Below are 17109 nucleotides of genomic sequence, written 5' to 3'. Positions count from 1 at the left end.
TAGACGTAGTCTAGGTTTATTAGGGACAATCGCTCTTAAAATAAAACATTTGTATTGTGTTTTTAATGAATTCCACATGAAATTTGACTGTGTTCCAGTAAAATAATAATGCAAATAAATAAATAAATACCAGTATTTCTCACTGTCTGCCTCAAATAAATAAATAATTTAAATAAATATATACAAATAAAATTTAAAAATGAATGTGAAGTCATTTTGAATGTTTTAAACCTCTATTTGTTTTATTTTTATATTTTATTAAATACATTTCTGGAATACTTAATTTGACGGAACTATAAAATAAAACTTATTTAGAAATAAAAATCAATGATTGAGACACAAATTGAGAGTTTTTAAACCAGTTAGCTCAGTTTACCTACAGTTAGTAAATCAGCCCACAAGTGATGTTTTATGTAGTTCCCTAACCTGTTAACATTACTTGTTAATTTAATGGTCAACTCTTTAATGGTCAACTCTGTTTTTTAAAATAGTTTTCAAACCATTGCACATATTGTGCCAGTTTCTTAAGCTATTAAAACAAATGAAGGGTCTGTGACATGCAAACAGTGATTAAAACACCGAAAAAATTAATTGATAATGTAGAATTTTATTAGCAGAAAATATTTGACATAAGAGCTCATTTTTAAAACATCATTGGTCAAGACAACAAACTGGATCCTTTATCAAAGGTACAACATGCCTTACCTAACAAACTAGAGAATTCTCAGTGCAAACACAAAGATACTGAAAAACTTTTAAGTAGTTTCATTTAAAAAATCTGATACAGAAAACTCCACTGGAGTCAGCCTCATTTAAATATTCATACATTAAAATATATATAAACATAAACATCACAATCTAAGTAATCACATGTGGTCAAATATCACATTAAGAGCTATTAAAATAAGAAGAAGCACACAAATCCACCTCTTTCTATTGACAAACACATGTTTGTCTAAAGTTTTTGTCAATCAATATGATGACAACACGAACGCACATTTTTGGAAATGAATCTCCTACTTTGATGAGAGACGTTAATACGACTGTCCCTCAGGGTTTTTACAGTTCACAGCTTCTCTACCAGGGTCTCCAGACGGGCCTCCTGCTGTCAGGCTGTTCCAAACCGGCCATGCTCAGTTTAGAGGAAGGTGCCGGCGGAGCGGAGCCGATAGCAGCGCTCGTTCGCTGGGCGTTGTGGAGATGCTGGAGCTCCCGGCCGGATCCTCCTCCGGTGGAGTGAAGAGTGAGAAAGTGGACAGACTCTCTCCAGCAGTGAGAGTAGCCTTCATTATAGTCCCTCTGAGGAAGTTGCTGCTGCTGGCGTTGCTGTTTGAGAAAGCTGACGGTCATTTCCAGGATGTCGGCTTTCTCCAGTTTGGCGCTGGGGTCGTGGCTGTGGAACTCCTTCTCTAGGAGACTCTTGAGCTGGTCGATACAGCTGTTGATGCGGTCTCTGCGCATCTTTTCGACAATTGGCTTCCTCAGCTGAAAGTGTACAGGAACATGATTAGAACATGTTTTAGACTGCATACCGAATACAATTTTGGTGCATAGCTTTGGAGGTAGAAGTGCATTTGGTAATTGAACATACCTTCATTTTGTCCTTGTCACTGAAGTGAAGATGGTCAAAAGACGAGAGCGTAACTGAATGGGGTGCCATGTCCAGGCTGGAGCAGCTTGCTTTTCTTCTGTGGCAAAAAGAGTTGTGAGTCTGTTTGAGGAGCAGCCCCCTGTATTTATACAGCAGCATTAGCATTACAAAGCCATGTGGCCTGTGCTGTGTTACTGTTCCCACACTCTGAGACCAGAGGGCCGGCTCATCACAACAATAGAGGACATTAATTTTATGGTTAACTGCCTGCTCGCCTTCCACTGAAGGAATGTTTCCCAAGGTATCAGAGGGACGCCACACTTGAGGGTTTAGTGAAGGAATTTGGCCCTTTAGCCAATTAGAAAAAAAGGATTTAATTTCTGTACCAGAAAATTATGATGAATTTAGGTTGTGCATGTGTTCAAATGCACTTTGTTTTTACACACACACACACACACACACACACACATATATATATATATATATATATATATATACACACACACACACATTTATATATATGCAAAAATACTTAACATACCCCAAACTGTTCAGTGATGATGAATACTTTATGCACATACACTTTAATGCAGTAAGTATATTTTATATATTGCAAGGAGTCTAGATAGCATAAGCGAATAAACACTGTAAAAACTTATTTTTCAAAGTTGTAAGTAAAACTAGATTATAAGAGTATGTTTCACATGGAAATATTATTATATACTAAGTAGTATACTACTTTAAAATGTAACTTTAATTCAGTGCATTACTTTTTTTTCTTTAATTGTGAAATTTACAAGCATTTTTTGAGTGAAAATTGTTTGTTCAGTTGATGCTCATACATGTTTTATTGCAATAAAGTATATTTTATAAACCATGCAGAGTTAATTCATACTTTGTGTAACCAAAATATACTTTAGAAAATGTATGTTTAGAAAACTATGTACATTTACGTTTAAAATAAACAAAATAAAATGTATAATTAATATAAAAATTAAACATTATAATATATATATATATATATATATATATATATATAAAACAATTACAAAAATTATAATTGTTATAATTATACAAATTATAAAACATTTAAAATATATAAAATGTGTGTATGTGTGTATATATATATGTATAATTATATAGTATGCATGAAAATAATTATATATTATACATTATAAATATTATACATTTTATATAATTTATCTAAATTCTATAAATGTATATATATTAGAAATTGTATGTTTAGAAAAGTATGTACATTCAGGTTAAAAATAAATACAAAATATAAAATTAAGATAGATAGAAAAATAGATAGATTAGAAATTGTATGCTTAGGAAAGTATGTATATTCGGGTTTAAAATAAATAAATAATACAAATATGTGTGTGCGTGTGTGTGTGTGTTTAAGATGTTTTATGCAAATTTATCAGGAGCGTGACCAACACCTGCTTGCTACAAAGGCACGTGGTTAAAACTGCTACATCACATCAAAGGCACGAGACACCCAGCTGGAAACACAGACTTGAGTCCGTTCCCAGGCCAAGAATATTCCTTTGATAAGTGTTAACAACATGACTGTCAGCTCTGCTAAAGTTAGGCGGCAAAACAGTCGCGTCCACGTGCCAGATTACGGAAGTTCTCATGTTGCCGTGAAACTGCATGAGAACTGTAAAGGCACGCGTGAGATAAACAATTATATCCTCACATCTAAATCCTCATCTCCAAAAATATTTATAGGAGACGAAATAGTAGATTTGGAACTTGATCAAAGCATAAGCTTGTTCTGCTTTAGCTTATTTTATGTAACGTGTCAGCACGCGTCAGGAGATCAGAGAGTTTGTGCGCGGCCTGCTGTTCCCGCCGCTTCTGTCCCGGTCACACACTGTCCCGGCAGACGCCAAGTGTTTATCAAAAGCCAGAAGAGTCAGAATTACCCACTGCTAGACACAGACAAAACACAAGCACGTGACTAAAGTGGTTTTACCGTGGCAATGAAGTGCAGTGAGAACGAGCAGGTGAATATTGATTATTAATGGTGCTATTTGGACACGTTTGGAAATCCCTCAGAACAACAGCAAATACGCAATTGTGTATGGTGACAGCCAGTTTTGTATATGTTAACAGCATTTACATTTTGTTCAGAAGACATTTCCTCTGTCTGAAATATGAATACTTGTTCAGTTCGTTTATATTACTTAGTCTCTATCCACCTTTTTCTTCAGAGTGCGCGTGGCCATTTGTAAATTTTATACTTTATATATCCACCTTATTTTTCCCATAAGAGTGGGTGCAGCCATTTGTACATTTTTTTTGTGTCTGGCTTCCGGTCTCATCCACTTCCAGCTATTTTTAGCTGCACAAAAAGCTCATTTTGCTGCTTAATATTGCAAACTGGTGTGTTTTACCATATTATTTTAATGTATTATCTTAATTATGAACACACTGGTTTGTAGTGCAAACTGTTTTACCGTTTACTGCACTTCGATGTTCTTCTCGTCATTTCTCTATGGTGGATTATGAACCGAACGCCTAACACATTACCAGAAAACAGCTTACTTCCGCATTGAAAAATAAGGTGGATACTTTATAATAAAGCGGAAGTCTCACCCATAAGCTTACTTCCAAAAGGTGCATAGCCCCTTTCACACAGCGATCCCAGTAAATCGCCGTAAAATTACCAGTATGACTTTACTAGTGAACACACAAAAATGCTGTTCGCACAGGCTACAACATGAGTCGAAGCACTTCAGTTTCACTATCTGTCCAGTTTGAGAGATGCAAAACCGAATGCGTTTTTGCCCTTATGAACCAGAGAGGTTCATATCCAATTGCAGAGCTTGTATTTATCACAAATAGGCTATTGAAATACTGTGAGTTTCTGTTTGAGGACATTCCCACCATCCTGGGTGCTCTAATCTGATGAGTGCAAACAATGCACTAATTGCTCCATTGAAAATGTTAATTGCATCTTTGTTGTAAAACAGTAAGTCTTAGTGTCACATACAAACTTCGGGATATCAAGCTTGTGGTTGTGCAGTAGTGAGGAATACAGACCACTTTGACATTTTAAGACTTCTTGGCAAAGAAATATAAATTATTACTTTAAAAAACATATGTTCACAACTATAGCAGATATAAGGCCTGTTCCAGTTTCAGTTGTGTTGGATATATGATTTTGTTCCTGTGATTCCTCTACTCTCAACCACCTGTAGCAGCAGGCCTGAAGACATAAGGTTTGTGTGACATAAGGCACTGGGCTTTTACTGAAGTTCCCATGAGTTCTGTATGAGAGGCCAACCTTCCTTTCCCACAGTTTGTTCATTGACTGCCCACAGTAAGGAAACAAAAGAAGTGTGTCTTGTTACACATCACATTAGTCACGGTGTTTGAACTCTCTTTATTAGAGGGGGGGACCTAAGACGTAGCAAGACCATCTGGACTTCAGACACTTCTCAAACACTTTTAGGACTTTCCCAGGATTCAGCAACAGTTTTCAAATCAGGTCAATGCTAGAAATTCTTACTAAACATTTCAAAAAATGTTCAAGTCAGGTGTTTATTCATGCATTTTTCTAAAGTGCTAAATAATAAAATACATTTTAAGCCAAATAAAATTTTTAAACAGTTGTTTTAGTATGGTGAGTAGTACAGTGTGTGATTGACCGAGGCAATCACTGATGTCCTTAAGCAGTGTTTCTGCTTATATTTCATTTTGCATAGGTCTGTTTATCTGTCCTTACCTTGTTTAATGAGCAGCATCTGAAAAGCATAATTTTTCTTAGAGAACTTGATTATAAAGTATTTGTCTGTCGTGTTCAGTTTGTCTTTTAAAGTGACCTGCAGTTGTTTTTGTGAATGTACAGTATGAGCAGTTTTGCTGATCCTTCCCTTTGAGGAAAATTGTGTGTATGTTTGACATAATTATCTGGTGACTGATGCCAGCTATCCTAACTGATTATAAGGAATCTTATTAGGAGATAATACTTGCTTGAGTTTTTGACCACTGAAAATGTAAACAATTTACCAATTTACTCATAGAACTGCATTATTATCTTTTTGCCATTTTTGAAGTGTCACCGTTGGCATATGATGAAACAAAAATTGCTAAAGTCAACAGATTTTACTAATAGACCTACCAATCTCCGTGTAAGGATAAAATAACGATGCTGGCAGCTTTCTAAAGTCATTTTTACACCAATGGCTCAAAATCTCAGGTGAAAATTGTCATTTAGACCCCCTCTACAAAATAATGGATTACTCAGTAAATAAATATGAGACATTTAATATTTAGCTTTCTTCATCACATATGTTTGTCCTTCTACAGAAAGAAAATATTAACAAAATCTGAAGTTTGAGCTGGGGAGCTCTGATTGGGTTGATACGGAATGACCCATAGGTAATTGTTGTTTTTTTATGAATGAGCACACTGCTACAAAAATGTGACGTAAAATAGACATTTATTTTCATAAAACATTTGCAGATGATATCCAGCATCTGTGTTTAGTGCATTACATTGTTGATTGTTAGATAAATCTCTCACTTGTTTAAAACACAATTACCAGAATAATCTTTATAAAAGAATTTGTCAGTCATAGCTGATTATATAAAATCTACAACACCAACAATAAAATGTTCAAAAAAGAACAAGAGATTAATAAACCATAAGATCCATTGGATCTATTTAAAAACATTAAACATGTTCATAGAATATTAATATTGCTTCTCACTGTGAGATATATATAGTTGCTAACATAGCAGATTCAATTAGTTTGAAGCATGATTTGCCAAAGGCAAAAGTACAGTGAATTCCAAATGTTGAAATACAGGCAATTATTCTCTCATGAAAGAGGTAGACCTAGAACAACATGTTCTCTTATAACGCAGTTAATCGTGGTAGTTTACATTCACATGGAACAGCTTCTACCAGGGTCTCCAGAGGCCAGCAGAGGCTGGATTTGCCTCTTTGCTGCTGTTCTGTGCGGTTGCTGAAGTGATCTGAGGCTGCACACGTGTCTTGTTCTCTGTGTAGGGCTGCATGTGCAGGAAGTGCTTCAGTAGTCTTCTGTGAGACTCAGTTTGCACTGGACACTGAGACAGAAAGTTGACGGCCTCCTGCACACATTTAGAGCGTCCGTCATGAGCTGCAGTAGAGCAGGATGAGGGATTCTGGGAGCGCTGTTGGCGTCTCAAGAAATCCAGCGTCATCTCCAGGATGTCAGCTTTCTCCTGTCTGGAGTCGGGCTGTTGCTTTAGAAACTCTTGACCCAAAAGATTCTTGAGCTTCTCAATGCTGCTGTTGATTCGTTCTCTGCGGATCTTCTCCACTATTGGCTTTCTCAGCTGAGGAAACATTAGGAAGATGCATTTAGAAACACAAATTCATTATTTATGCACTTTCAGAACAATCTATGATTTTTTTTGCAGTCAGATATGAGATGTTAAATATATTTACCTTGTTTGTGAGTGGAAGTTGTTCTCTGCAGATGATTGTAGGTGCCATAGCTGTGTGTCTTGTGTTCAGTTCTCCGTTAGGATCAGATGTGATCTCTGCCTGACTCTCACTCCTCTCCCTCTATTTATACTCCCCAATCTCCATATGAATGTGTGAGTCTGGAGTTTGCTGGAGGTTCTCACAGTCTGCAACCAATGGGAGCGTTTGAAAGGCTCAAAGGAGCAGAGGGCCGCCACATGCTCAGTGAGGCATTTATTGCACGGGAAACAATGAGCTCGTCTCTGACAGGCAGGTGGAGAGGGATGTATTACAGGGAGGAAGTTTGTGAGAAAGTGGAAACCCCTTTTGAAGTCTCATGATGCTGAGAAACCTGTAAAAGAGCATGCGCCATTTTTATTGAATGTACATCAGAGATTGTTAAAGAAAATGCTTATATTTGTTTTTTTTTTCATTTAAAACACATTGTTTTCTTTCTAAATTCTATCTTTTATTGATCAGTGTCATCAGGCAATTTTCTTACTTGGTAAGTGACCTAGTAGTAGTGCAGAATCAAAATGTTTTATTTATTTTACGTAACTTTTTTTGTTAAATTTATTGTCATTTTTTTTAAGGAGCGTGTTTAAGCAGTTCCTAAAATGTTTTTATTTTTCAAGTTTAATTGAAAAAATATCCAAAAGGTGGTTTCAGGTGCCGTAATTCCCCTATAATACCTGGTTAATTAATTCAATGTCTGGTTTAATCAACAATATTTACACTTTCTTACATGATAGTCAATTGGTCCTTAAAATATTTACTTCAGAATTCCTTGAGTGGGGAAAAAAAGCGGACAGCAATTCGATAGTAAGATGCCACAGGTTTACAATTTCAGATGCAGTTCAGATATCCAGACTGAAGTCTTGAAGGAGATGTAGTGCGGGACTGGGACTGCACTTTCCACAGCTTTCCCACAGTCTGTCCATTCATTAGAGATGAATAGAAGTGTGCCTTACTGCAGGCAATTAGGCATGCCGTCAAGGGACTCTATAGAAACCTCACAGGGGTGTTTATGACACTGTCCCTAATTGAGATGGGCATTTGTTTGCTTGTTTCGACTCATAGATTCATACTTAAAAGTGAGAATTCAGTAAACAGATTCATTCAATAAAAAAACTGTAATTTTCCAAATGTTTTTGCCATAGTGTAATCGAAGATGATTTTGATGATTAGTAGTTGATATTTATTGGCTAGAGTATGAATTTTCAATTCAAACCCTTTATTATCTTTATGATCGTATTATATGATACTTCAGTAATTCTCTAAATTATTCTAAAAATAAGGAAAAATGGAAGAAATTTTGAACTCATTTTCACTGTGGGTCTTTCACATAAACAGCACGTGCTTTTGAGAGCAATTAATCCTAATGGTGAGCAACAAGGCTGCACTTTCTCACACACTCTCCCACCCTCCACCTGCTCCCCAGAGATGCACTCATTGTGTCAGAGCAATAAGGGCTTCAGCAGCCATGTGGTGGCTCAAACGCTCCCATTGGTTGCAGACTGTGAGAACCTCCAGCAAACTCCAGACTCACACATTCATATGGAGATTGGGGAGTATAAATAGAGAGAGAGGAGTGAGAGTCAGGCAGAGATCACATCTGATCCTAACGGAGAACTGAACACAAGACACACAGCTATGGCACCTACAATCATCTGCAGAGAACAACTTCCACTCACAAACAAGGTAAATATATTTAACATCTCATATCTGACTGCAAAAAATTATAGATTGTTCTGAAAGTGCATAAATGATGAATTTGTGTTTCTAAATGCATCTTCTAATGTTTCCTCAGCTGAGAAAGCCAATAGTGGAGAAGATCCGCAGAGAACGAATCAACAGCAGCATTGAGAAGCTCAAGTCTCTTCTGGGTCAAGAGTTCCTCAAGCAACAGCCCGACTCCAGACAGGAGAAAGCTGACATCCTGGAGATGACGCTGGATTTCTTGAGATGCCAGCAGTGCTCCCAGAATCCCTCAACCTGCTCTGCTGCAGCTCATGACGGACGCTCTAAATGTGTGCAGGAGGCCGTCAACTTTCTGTCTCAGTGTGCAGTGCAGACCGAGTCCCACAGAAGACTACTGAAGCACTTCCTGCACATGCAGCCCTACACAGAGAACAAGACACGTGTGCAGCCTCAGATCACTTCAGCAGCCGCACAGAACAGCAGAAAAGGGGAAACTCTGGCGCTCTGGAGACCCTGGTAGAGACACCAGGACCCGTATGATTATCAGACAGAATTCATAATGCCAGTCTGAGATTGGCATGGACTGTAATTCTAACGTAGGAATTGATTTCCGCCTCTGCTGCTTATGCAGGACCTTTAATCTGCTTTCAGAGAAAGTTTGTTTTATTGAAATGAGTAATATTTGATTAGAATGTACACAATCATTTGCAATGTAAAATGATTTTTACCTTAATGAAAATTTAAGATTCGTTAGAAGAAACGTTAAAGTCTGATTAAGATGTTTGAGCTCTTGTAGCTCTTTCACCCATATTGGGTTTATACTCTCTGCATCTAAAGGATGACGACACTGCTTTCATTTACTGAAAGCTTTTTGTGTTATATTTCTTTTTTGTTGAAATACATCTAATGCTTTTCTTATTATATAAGAAATATTTCTTCATTTGAAGGATATTTGATTGTGTGTTGAAAGCACAGATTATTGTTTTTGATGTTTGCATGTGTTTACATGAATGAGACATTTCCCCTGTAAAGGGCAGTTGTTTATTGTCACTCTTAGTGATTTAAAATGTATTCTTTGTATTCAAAGTCAAGTTCTTACCTTCTTTGAAGGTGTCTTGCATTGCAACTTGCACTGGTTTAATAATTTTAATGTCTGTGACATTGTCAATTTCTTCTCAGCTCAAGAGAACTACAGATATAATAACATGAGTTCTTCATGATTGAGAAAATATGTATTTACATATTGTTACTGATGTTACTGCTTTGTTACTTTAAGGCACTTGAATGTCCGTGAAAGTCGAGGCAAAAGTTCATTGTCAGATTCGCTCATGAATGAAGAGCAGCAATCATATTGCTTATGACAAATAAATGGTACAATCAACTTTTTTGTTCAGTGTTCTGTTACTTGAGCTATATACTTCGTAGATATTTCTTAATAGAGTAAAACTTGTTTTTATCAACTTCTCCAAAAGCTTATTGATCAGTGTTTCCAACTGGGCAGTGTTTAAAAAAAAAAAAACTTTACACATTTAAAATTAGACTAAATCAAGGTTTGATCTTAAAAAGAAAATAAGCATGTTGTATGTGGAAGATGAGGTATGTTAAATAAAATGTTACATTTTAGTAGTAGAAACAGTATTTTTAAGGGTTACAACATTTCAAGAATTGTGTTGAGATCAGTTAAATAATTTTATTTAACTTATTTTGTCTTTTAAGGTATTAAAATAGCATACAGTACCTTGGGAAAGTATTCATTTTTTATGTTTTATGTTGCAGCCTTATATTAAACTGCTTTAAAGTACTTTTTCCCCCCCCACATAAATTTACACTCCATAAACCATAATGACAAAGCAAAAAAACAGATTTGACAACTTGTCAAACACTAAAAAAAAACATTACTTAAGTATTCATACCCTTAACTTAGTACTTAGTTAAAGCACCTTTACAGCCTCAAGTCTTTTTTTTTTTTTGCACAACTCAATTTAGCAATCATCTGCCATTCTTCGCCTCATCACTTCACCTCTCAATGTCTGTCAGCTTGGATGGGAGCTGGCAGACATCTTCAGGTTTCTCCAGAAATGTTTGATTGGGTTCTAGCTCAGGCTGTGGCTGGACCACTCAAGGACATTCACAAAGTTGTCTATAAGCCACTCTTGCTGTGTGCTTAGGGTCTTTGTCCTGTCTGATAGTGAACCTTCTGCCCAGTCTGAGGTTCTGAATGTTCTAGTCTGCGTTTTCATCAAGGCTTTCTCTAATATTTTGCTGTGTTGAGCTTTCCTTCTACTCTGACGAGTCCCTCAGTCCCTGCTGCTGAAAAACAGCCCCACAGCATGAGGCTGCTACCACCACACTTTACTGTTGGGATGCAACTCTGCAGATGATGAGCAGTGCCTGGTTTCCTTTAAACATGTTGCTTGGAACTGAGGTTCATCAGACCAGAGAATCTTGTTTCTCACAGTCTGAGGGTCCTTAAGGTGCTTTTTTGTAAATTCCAAGTGAGTTTTCATGTGTCTTCAATTAGGAGGGGGTTGAGTTTGGCCACACCGCCATAAAGACTGAACTGGCGCTCAGTTTGGTCAGGACACCAGCTCTAGGAAGAGTCCTAGTTGTTCCAAACATCTTCCATTATGGAAAACGGAGGCTACATGGTTCTATGAACCTTCAATGAAGCAGCATTTTTTCTGAACTCATCCCCAGATCTGTGCCTTGACGCAAACCTGTTTCTGAGCTCCACAAGCAGTTATTTTGACCTCAGGGCATGTTTTTGCCCTGATATGCATTTTCAGCTGTTAGACCTTTTACTGACAGGTGTGCGCCTTTCCAAATCATACTCATTCAAATGAATTTGCCCCAGTTTAACTCCACTTGAAGTGTAGTAACATCTACAAGCAATATGAATTTAAAGTGTCCCAGATAAGGGTATGAATACTTATGCAGTGGAATCATTTCAGTTTTTTATTTCTAATAAATTTGCAAAGTTGTTCCAAACATGTTTTGTGCTTTAAACCAGTGTACCATAAGGCTGCAACAAAATGTAAAAAAAAATTAAGGTGTATGAATACTTTCGCAATGCACTGTAGGTCTAACTAGTGAACCTGATTTGAAAGAAGTTTCTACCTCTCAGAAAATGTGCGCATTTACAGTAATTACTTAGGGAAAAGATTCCTGCATATTCTTTTCCATGCAGGTTCAGCTCATATACTTTTCACAGTGAACAATGATCATGTTAACATACAGAAACTGCAAAATATAGAACATAATCTGTGTAACATACAACCACAACATCTCAACCTACACTGATAAGGAGACAATAGAGAACTGTCTCTGTATGAAGCCCTGACTGACGGGGTGAAGCTGTACTGAGACTTCATTCCCTGGAGTTTTCCCACACTCTGCCCATTAAGAGAACTTAACAATAGTGTGTTTCATTAAGAACAATTCAGCACATGCCCATAAGAACTACAACAGAGAACCACGAGACAGATTTTACTTTTTTATACAGATCACAAGACTGATTTTACTTGTATTTGGAGATTACTCTTTTTTTAAAATTGTGGTTATCCTATGTAAATTTCAGAGTCATGATTAATGAGAAATACTTTGTAATTCCTGATATTTGCCTCGTAGAATGCAAAAGCCTACACAAGGTGTATATCTTAATGTTTACACTACCATTTAATAGTTTGCTGCGTGTCTTATGCTCACCAAAGCAATATTTGAAAATATATTTCTGTGATGGCAAAGCTGCATTTTCAGTTAAAATTTTTTTTTTTTATTCCTATCAATTCTTGAAAACAGTTTTTGCTGTTTAATATCTTTGTAGAAATATCATACATTTTTTTCAGGATTCTTTGCTGAATAAAAAGTTCAAAAGAAGCTCTTTTATTTGAAACAAACATCTTTTGTAACATTATAGATGTCACCTTTGACAAAATTTAATGCATCTTTGCTAAATGCTTTGCTATCATCATTATAATTTTTTTTTTTAATTACTGCCCACAAGCATTTAATAATTGATTAGGAGTGTATACCTGTGTCTAGCAACCTTTTTGTTGATTTTTTTTAAAGCATTATCATTAATATTATTAGAGTCACCAGTATTATTAAAGTACCCAGAAAATAATTAAAATAAAATAAAAACATTACTATGATTTTTATATTTAAAATGAAATGGGAAAAAAGTGAATTGAATCACAATTACTTATTTTAATCTTTTTCTTTGTTTAACAAAACAAAAGCAAAATGTTTCCAAGTACCCCCAGGGGTCCATACACGCCTGCTTTATAGGAATCACTAATTTATTTTGAAAAGGGACATCTGAATTACACTGAAAAGTTATTATTAAGCTACTTAAATGTCCACCAAAAATGAAACCTTATGATGAATCAATTGATTCCCCTCATGTTGAATAAAAACTGAAATATTGCGTTGTGTTTTGGCAATGGGAATGCTCCACTATTAATGGCACGTGCTTTGTCAATAAATGACCCCAGTGTCACACAACAAACAAAGCTTTAAACGAAGGGTCTCCAGTTTCTCACACACTCTCCATCCTTAACACCCACCCCTCCACCTGCTCCCTAGAGACGTGCTCATTGTTTCCTGAGCAGTAAGTATGTCATTTAGTATGTGGCGGCCCTCTGTTCCCTATGTCATTAGTCCTCTCCCATTGGCTGCAGACTGTGAGAACCTGGAGCAAACTCCAGACTCACACATTCATATGGAAATTTGGGAGTATAAATAGAGGGAGAGGAGTGAGAGTCGAGCAGAGATCACATCTGATCCTAACGGAGAACTGAACACAAGACACACAGCTATGGCACCTACAATCATCTGCAGAGAACAACTTCCACTCACAAACAAGGTAAATATATTTAACATCTCATATCTGACTGCATAAAATCATAGACTGTTCTGAAAGTACATAAATGATGAATTTGTGTTTCTAAATGCATCTTCTAATGTTTCCTCAGCTGAGAAAGCCAATAGTGGAGAAGATCCGCAGAGAACGAATCAACAGCAGCATTGAGAAGCTCAAGTCTCTTCTGGGTCAAGAGTTCCTCAAGCAACAGCCCGACTCCAGACAGGAGAAAGCTGACATCCTGGAGATGACGCTGGATTTCTTGAGACGCCAGCAGCGCTCCCAGAATCCCTCAGTCTGCTCTACTGCAGCTCATGATGGACGCTCTAAATGTGTGCAGGAGGCCGTCAACTTCCTGTCTCAGTGTGCAGTGCAGACCGAGTCCCACAGAAGACTGCTGAAGCACTTCCTGCACATGCAGCCCTACACAGAGAACAAGACACGTGTGCCGCCTCAGATCACTTCACCAGCCGCACAGAGCAGCAGCAAAGAGCAAACTCTGACGCTCTGGAGACCCTGGTAGAGACTTGTATGATTTATCAGACAGAATTCATAATGTCAGTCTGAGATTGGCATGGACTGTAATTCAAACGTAGGAATTGATTTCCGCCTCTGCTGCTTATGCAGGACCTTTAATCTGCTTTCAGAGAAAGTTTGTTTTATTGAAATTAGTAATATTTGATTAGAATGTACATAGTCATTTGCCATGTAAAATGACTGTTACATTCGTGAAAATTAAGATTCATAAAAACGTTAAAGTCTGATTCAGACGTTTTAGCTCTTGTAGCTCTTTCACCCATATTGGGTTTATACTCTTTGCATCAAAATGATGACAACACTGCTTTCATTTACTGAAAGGTTTTTGTGTTATATTTCTGTTGTTTGAAATATGTCTAATGCTTTTCTTATTATGTAAGAAATATTTCTTCATTTGAAGGATATTTGATTGTGTGTTGAAAGCACAAATTATTGTTTTTAATGTTTGCATGTGTTTACATGAATGAGACATTTCCCCTGTAAAGGGCAGTTGTTTATTGTCACTGTTAGTGATTTAAAATTTCTTTTATAAGCAAAATCAAGGTTTTACCTTCTGTGAAGGTGTCTTCTGTGCATTGCTTCATATTGAAGTAGAGGATAAAATAAATTTGAATATATTTTCTGCATATAATTCCTTGTTGTCACTGAATTCCTTGTCCATCAGATGAACACACAACAACATCACAGCACATTTGCACATTATTTTAACTCACTATGTAGTTTAAACTAGTGGTGTGGTTTAAGATGCGCATGTACTTGAAGATATACCAGTTCATATTTATAAGCAAAATTATAGTGTCTCTATTCAAGTCTAGGTTGCAATTCATTCATGTCATATTTGACTACTGACCTTTACATTAACTGCAGTTACTCAATAAAACAATAATGCATTTTCATCACATGGAGCAGTATAGCTCAGACATGAATTTCACCAGGCAGAGCGAATTATTATTAGAGGATAAATAAAGATATATATGTGTATTTTTATATATATATATATATATGTGGAGGAGTTAGTTTCTTGAGACGACAGCAGCACAGTCCCTCTCTTCATTACAGCAAATATGAGCAAACCATACCATAATATTCAAACTTCTCAGGAGCATTCACAGAAAAAAAGGTACAAAAGCTGTCACTGGTGTGTTACCCTTACAAAGGGTACACCTTTTGTACCTTATTTGCCCTTATTACACCGATACACGGAATAAAGAAAAAGTTCCTTATGTTACCATTTAGACAAAAAAAAGGTTCTTCTATGGCATCATGAAGCACCTTTATTTTTAAGTGTATAGTACTCCAAATGTTCTCCCTGTCTGACTGATTAATACAGCCTAAGACATGACAATAATGAACCATTTTTAGCAGCAGTAATCAGTTAAATATGCATTTTTTTGCGTTGGGTTCAGTGGCATATTACCTAAATGATACCAGCCCACTGACAGCTTTCGTAACTTTAGAGTGTAGTAATGATTTCATTTGACTTTAAAGAGCTTAACAGATAAAGAACTTATTAAAAAGTGTTCAAATTACATTTTACATTTAAATGTAATCACTATTTTATATGGTAAATGAAAGACCTTTAGCGCAGACTGACTAAACAGCAATTAAAACATCTTTATAGTGTGCAAATGTGCTGTGATTTATTTTGATTGATGAAGAAACATTCAAAACATTGTACAGATTATATTCTTCAATTTTATTTTCACATTGTACTTCAGTATGAAGTGATGCAAAGAACACACCTTCAATGAAGGTAAAAACTTGACTTTGAATACAAAGAATAACATTCAAATCACTAACAGTGACAATAAACTGCCCTTTACAGGGGAAATGTCTCATTCATGTAAACACATGCAAACATTAAAATCAATCATTTGTGCTTTGAATGCACAATCAAATATCCTTCAAATGAAGAATATTTCTTATATAATAAGAAAAGCATTAGATGTATTTCAAACAACAGAAATATAACACAAAAAGCTTTCAGGAAATGAAAGCAGTGTCGTCATCCTTTAGATGCAGAGAGTATAAACCCAATATGGGTGAAAGAGCTACAAGAGCTCAAACGTCTTAATCAGACTTCAACGTTTTTATGAATCTTAATTTTCACGAATGTAATAGTCATTTTACATTGCAAATGATTGTGTACATTCTAATCAAATATTACTCATTTCAATAAAACAAACTTTCTCTGAAAGCAGATTAAAGGTCCTGCATAAGCAGCAGAGGCGGAAATCAATTCCTACGTTTGAATTACAGTCCATGCCAATCTCAGACTGGCATTATGAATTCTGTCTGATAATCATACGGGTCCTGGTGTCTCTACCAGGGTCTCCAGAGCGCCAGAGTTTGCTTTTTGCTGCTGCTCTGTGCGGCTGGTGAAGTGATCTGAGGCGGCACACGTGTCTTGTTCTCTGTGTAGGGCTGCATGTGCAGGAAGTGCTTCAGCAGTCTTCTGTGGGACTCGGTCTGCACTGCACACTGAGACAGGAAGTTGACGGCCTCCTGCACACATTTAGAGCGTCCGTCATGAGCTGCAGTAGAGCAGACTGAGGGATTCTGGGAGCACTGCTGGCGTCTCAAGAAATCCAGCGTCATCTCCAGGATGTCAGCTTTCTCCTGTCTGGAGTCGGGCTGTTGCTTGAGGAACTCTTGACCCAGAAGAGACTTGAGCTTCTCAATGCTGCTGTTGATTCGTTCTCTGCGGATCTTCTCCACTATTGGCTTTCTCAGCTGAGGAAACATTAGGAAGATGCATTTAGAAACATGAATTCATCATTTATGTACTTTCAGAACAATCTATGATTTTTTGCAGTCAGATATGAGATGTTAAATATATTTACCTTGTTTGTGAGTGGAAGTTGTTCTCTGCAGATGATTGTAGGTGCCATAGCTGTGTGTCTTGTGTTCAGTTCTCCGTTAGGATCAGATGTGATCTCTGCTCGACTCT

General features: G+C 36.7%; 5 protein-coding genes across 5 annotated transcripts; 2 read left to right on the top strand and 3 right to left on the bottom strand.

The window, feature by feature from the left end:
- Positions 1 to 587: 587 nt before the first annotated feature.
- Positions 588 to 1811, bottom strand: her12 (hairy-related 12). Its single transcript, XM_051096805.1, has 2 exons — positions 1592 to 1811; positions 588 to 1485 (listed from the first exon to the last, which is right to left on the bottom strand). The coding sequence occupies exons 1-2, from the start codon at positions 1754 to 1756 to the stop codon at positions 1078 to 1080; spliced, it is 573 nt and encodes a 190-aa protein (XP_050952762.1). The 5' UTR covers positions 1757 to 1811; the 3' UTR covers positions 588 to 1077.
- Positions 1812 to 6040: 4229 nt separating this feature from the next.
- On the bottom strand, positions 6041 to 7134 carry LOC127155216 (transcription factor HES-5-like). The gene is made up of 2 exons (XM_051097310.1): positions 7043 to 7134; positions 6041 to 6930 (listed from the first exon to the last, which is right to left on the bottom strand). Exons 1-2 carry the CDS (start codon positions 7088 to 7090, stop codon positions 6511 to 6513), a joined length of 468 nt encoding a protein of 155 aa, XP_050953267.1. The 5' UTR covers positions 7091 to 7134; the 3' UTR covers positions 6041 to 6510.
- A 1535-nt stretch (positions 7135 to 8669) lies between these two features.
- LOC127155218 (transcription factor HES-5-like) lies at positions 8670 to 10142 on the top strand. The gene is made up of 2 exons (XM_051097312.1): positions 8670 to 8761; positions 8871 to 10142. Exons 1-2 carry the CDS (start codon positions 8714 to 8716, stop codon positions 9279 to 9281), a joined length of 459 nt encoding a protein of 152 aa, XP_050953269.1. The 5' UTR covers positions 8670 to 8713; the 3' UTR covers positions 9282 to 10142.
- Positions 10143 to 13533: 3391 nt separating this feature from the next.
- On the top strand, positions 13534 to 14764 carry LOC127155219 (transcription factor HES-5-like). Its single transcript, XM_051097313.1, has 2 exons — positions 13534 to 13625; positions 13735 to 14764. The coding sequence occupies exons 1-2, from the start codon at positions 13578 to 13580 to the stop codon at positions 14143 to 14145; spliced, it is 459 nt and encodes a 152-aa protein (XP_050953270.1). The 5' UTR covers positions 13534 to 13577; the 3' UTR covers positions 14146 to 14764.
- Positions 14765 to 15820: 1056 nt separating this feature from the next.
- Positions 15821 to 17109, bottom strand: LOC127155217 (transcription factor HES-5-like). Its single transcript, XM_051097311.1, has 2 exons — positions 17003 to 17109; positions 15821 to 16892 (listed from the first exon to the last, which is right to left on the bottom strand). The coding sequence occupies exons 1-2, from the start codon at positions 17048 to 17050 to the stop codon at positions 16482 to 16484; spliced, it is 459 nt and encodes a 152-aa protein (XP_050953268.1). The 5' UTR covers positions 17051 to 17109; the 3' UTR covers positions 15821 to 16481.

This window comes from Labeo rohita, chromosome 23 (assembly GCF_022985175.1).
Source record: "Labeo rohita strain BAU-BD-2019 chromosome 23, IGBB_LRoh.1.0, whole genome shotgun sequence".
Classification (NCBI taxonomy): domain Eukaryota; kingdom Metazoa; phylum Chordata; class Actinopteri; order Cypriniformes; family Cyprinidae; genus Labeo; species Labeo rohita.
The sequence above is the reverse complement of the archived record's forward strand: the minus strand, read 5'-3'. Positions and strand labels throughout refer to the sequence as shown.

Excerpts from the sequence above, each read along its gene's own strand:
- her12 (XM_051096805.1), bottom strand. The coding sequence starts at position 1,756 with ATGCTAATGCTGCTGTATAAATACAGGGGGCTGCTCCTCAAACAGACT. Across the intron at positions 1,486-1,591 it reads GTGACAAGGACAAAATGAAG|CTGAGGAAGCCAATTGTCGA; the intron begins GTATGTTCAATT and ends GTACACTTTCAG.
- LOC127155218 (XM_051097312.1), top strand. The coding sequence starts at position 8,714 with ATGGCACCTACAATCATCTGCAGAGAACAACTTCCACTCACAAACAAG. Across the intron at positions 8,762-8,870 it reads AACTTCCACTCACAAACAAG|CTGAGAAAGCCAATAGTGGA; the intron begins GTAAATATATTT and ends ATGTTTCCTCAG.
- LOC127155219 (XM_051097313.1), top strand. The coding sequence starts at position 13,578 with ATGGCACCTACAATCATCTGCAGAGAACAACTTCCACTCACAAACAAG. Across the intron at positions 13,626-13,734 it reads AACTTCCACTCACAAACAAG|CTGAGAAAGCCAATAGTGGA; the intron begins GTAAATATATTT and ends ATGTTTCCTCAG.
- LOC127155216 (XM_051097310.1), bottom strand. The coding sequence starts at position 7,090 with ATGGCACCTACAATCATCTGCAGAGAACAACTTCCACTCACAAACAAG. Across the intron at positions 6,931-7,042 it reads AACTTCCACTCACAAACAAG|CTGAGAAAGCCAATAGTGGA; the intron begins GTAAATATATTT and ends ATGTTTCCTCAG.
- LOC127155217 (XM_051097311.1), bottom strand. The coding sequence starts at position 17,050 with ATGGCACCTACAATCATCTGCAGAGAACAACTTCCACTCACAAACAAG. Across the intron at positions 16,893-17,002 it reads AACTTCCACTCACAAACAAG|CTGAGAAAGCCAATAGTGGA; the intron begins GTAAATATATTT and ends ATGTTTCCTCAG.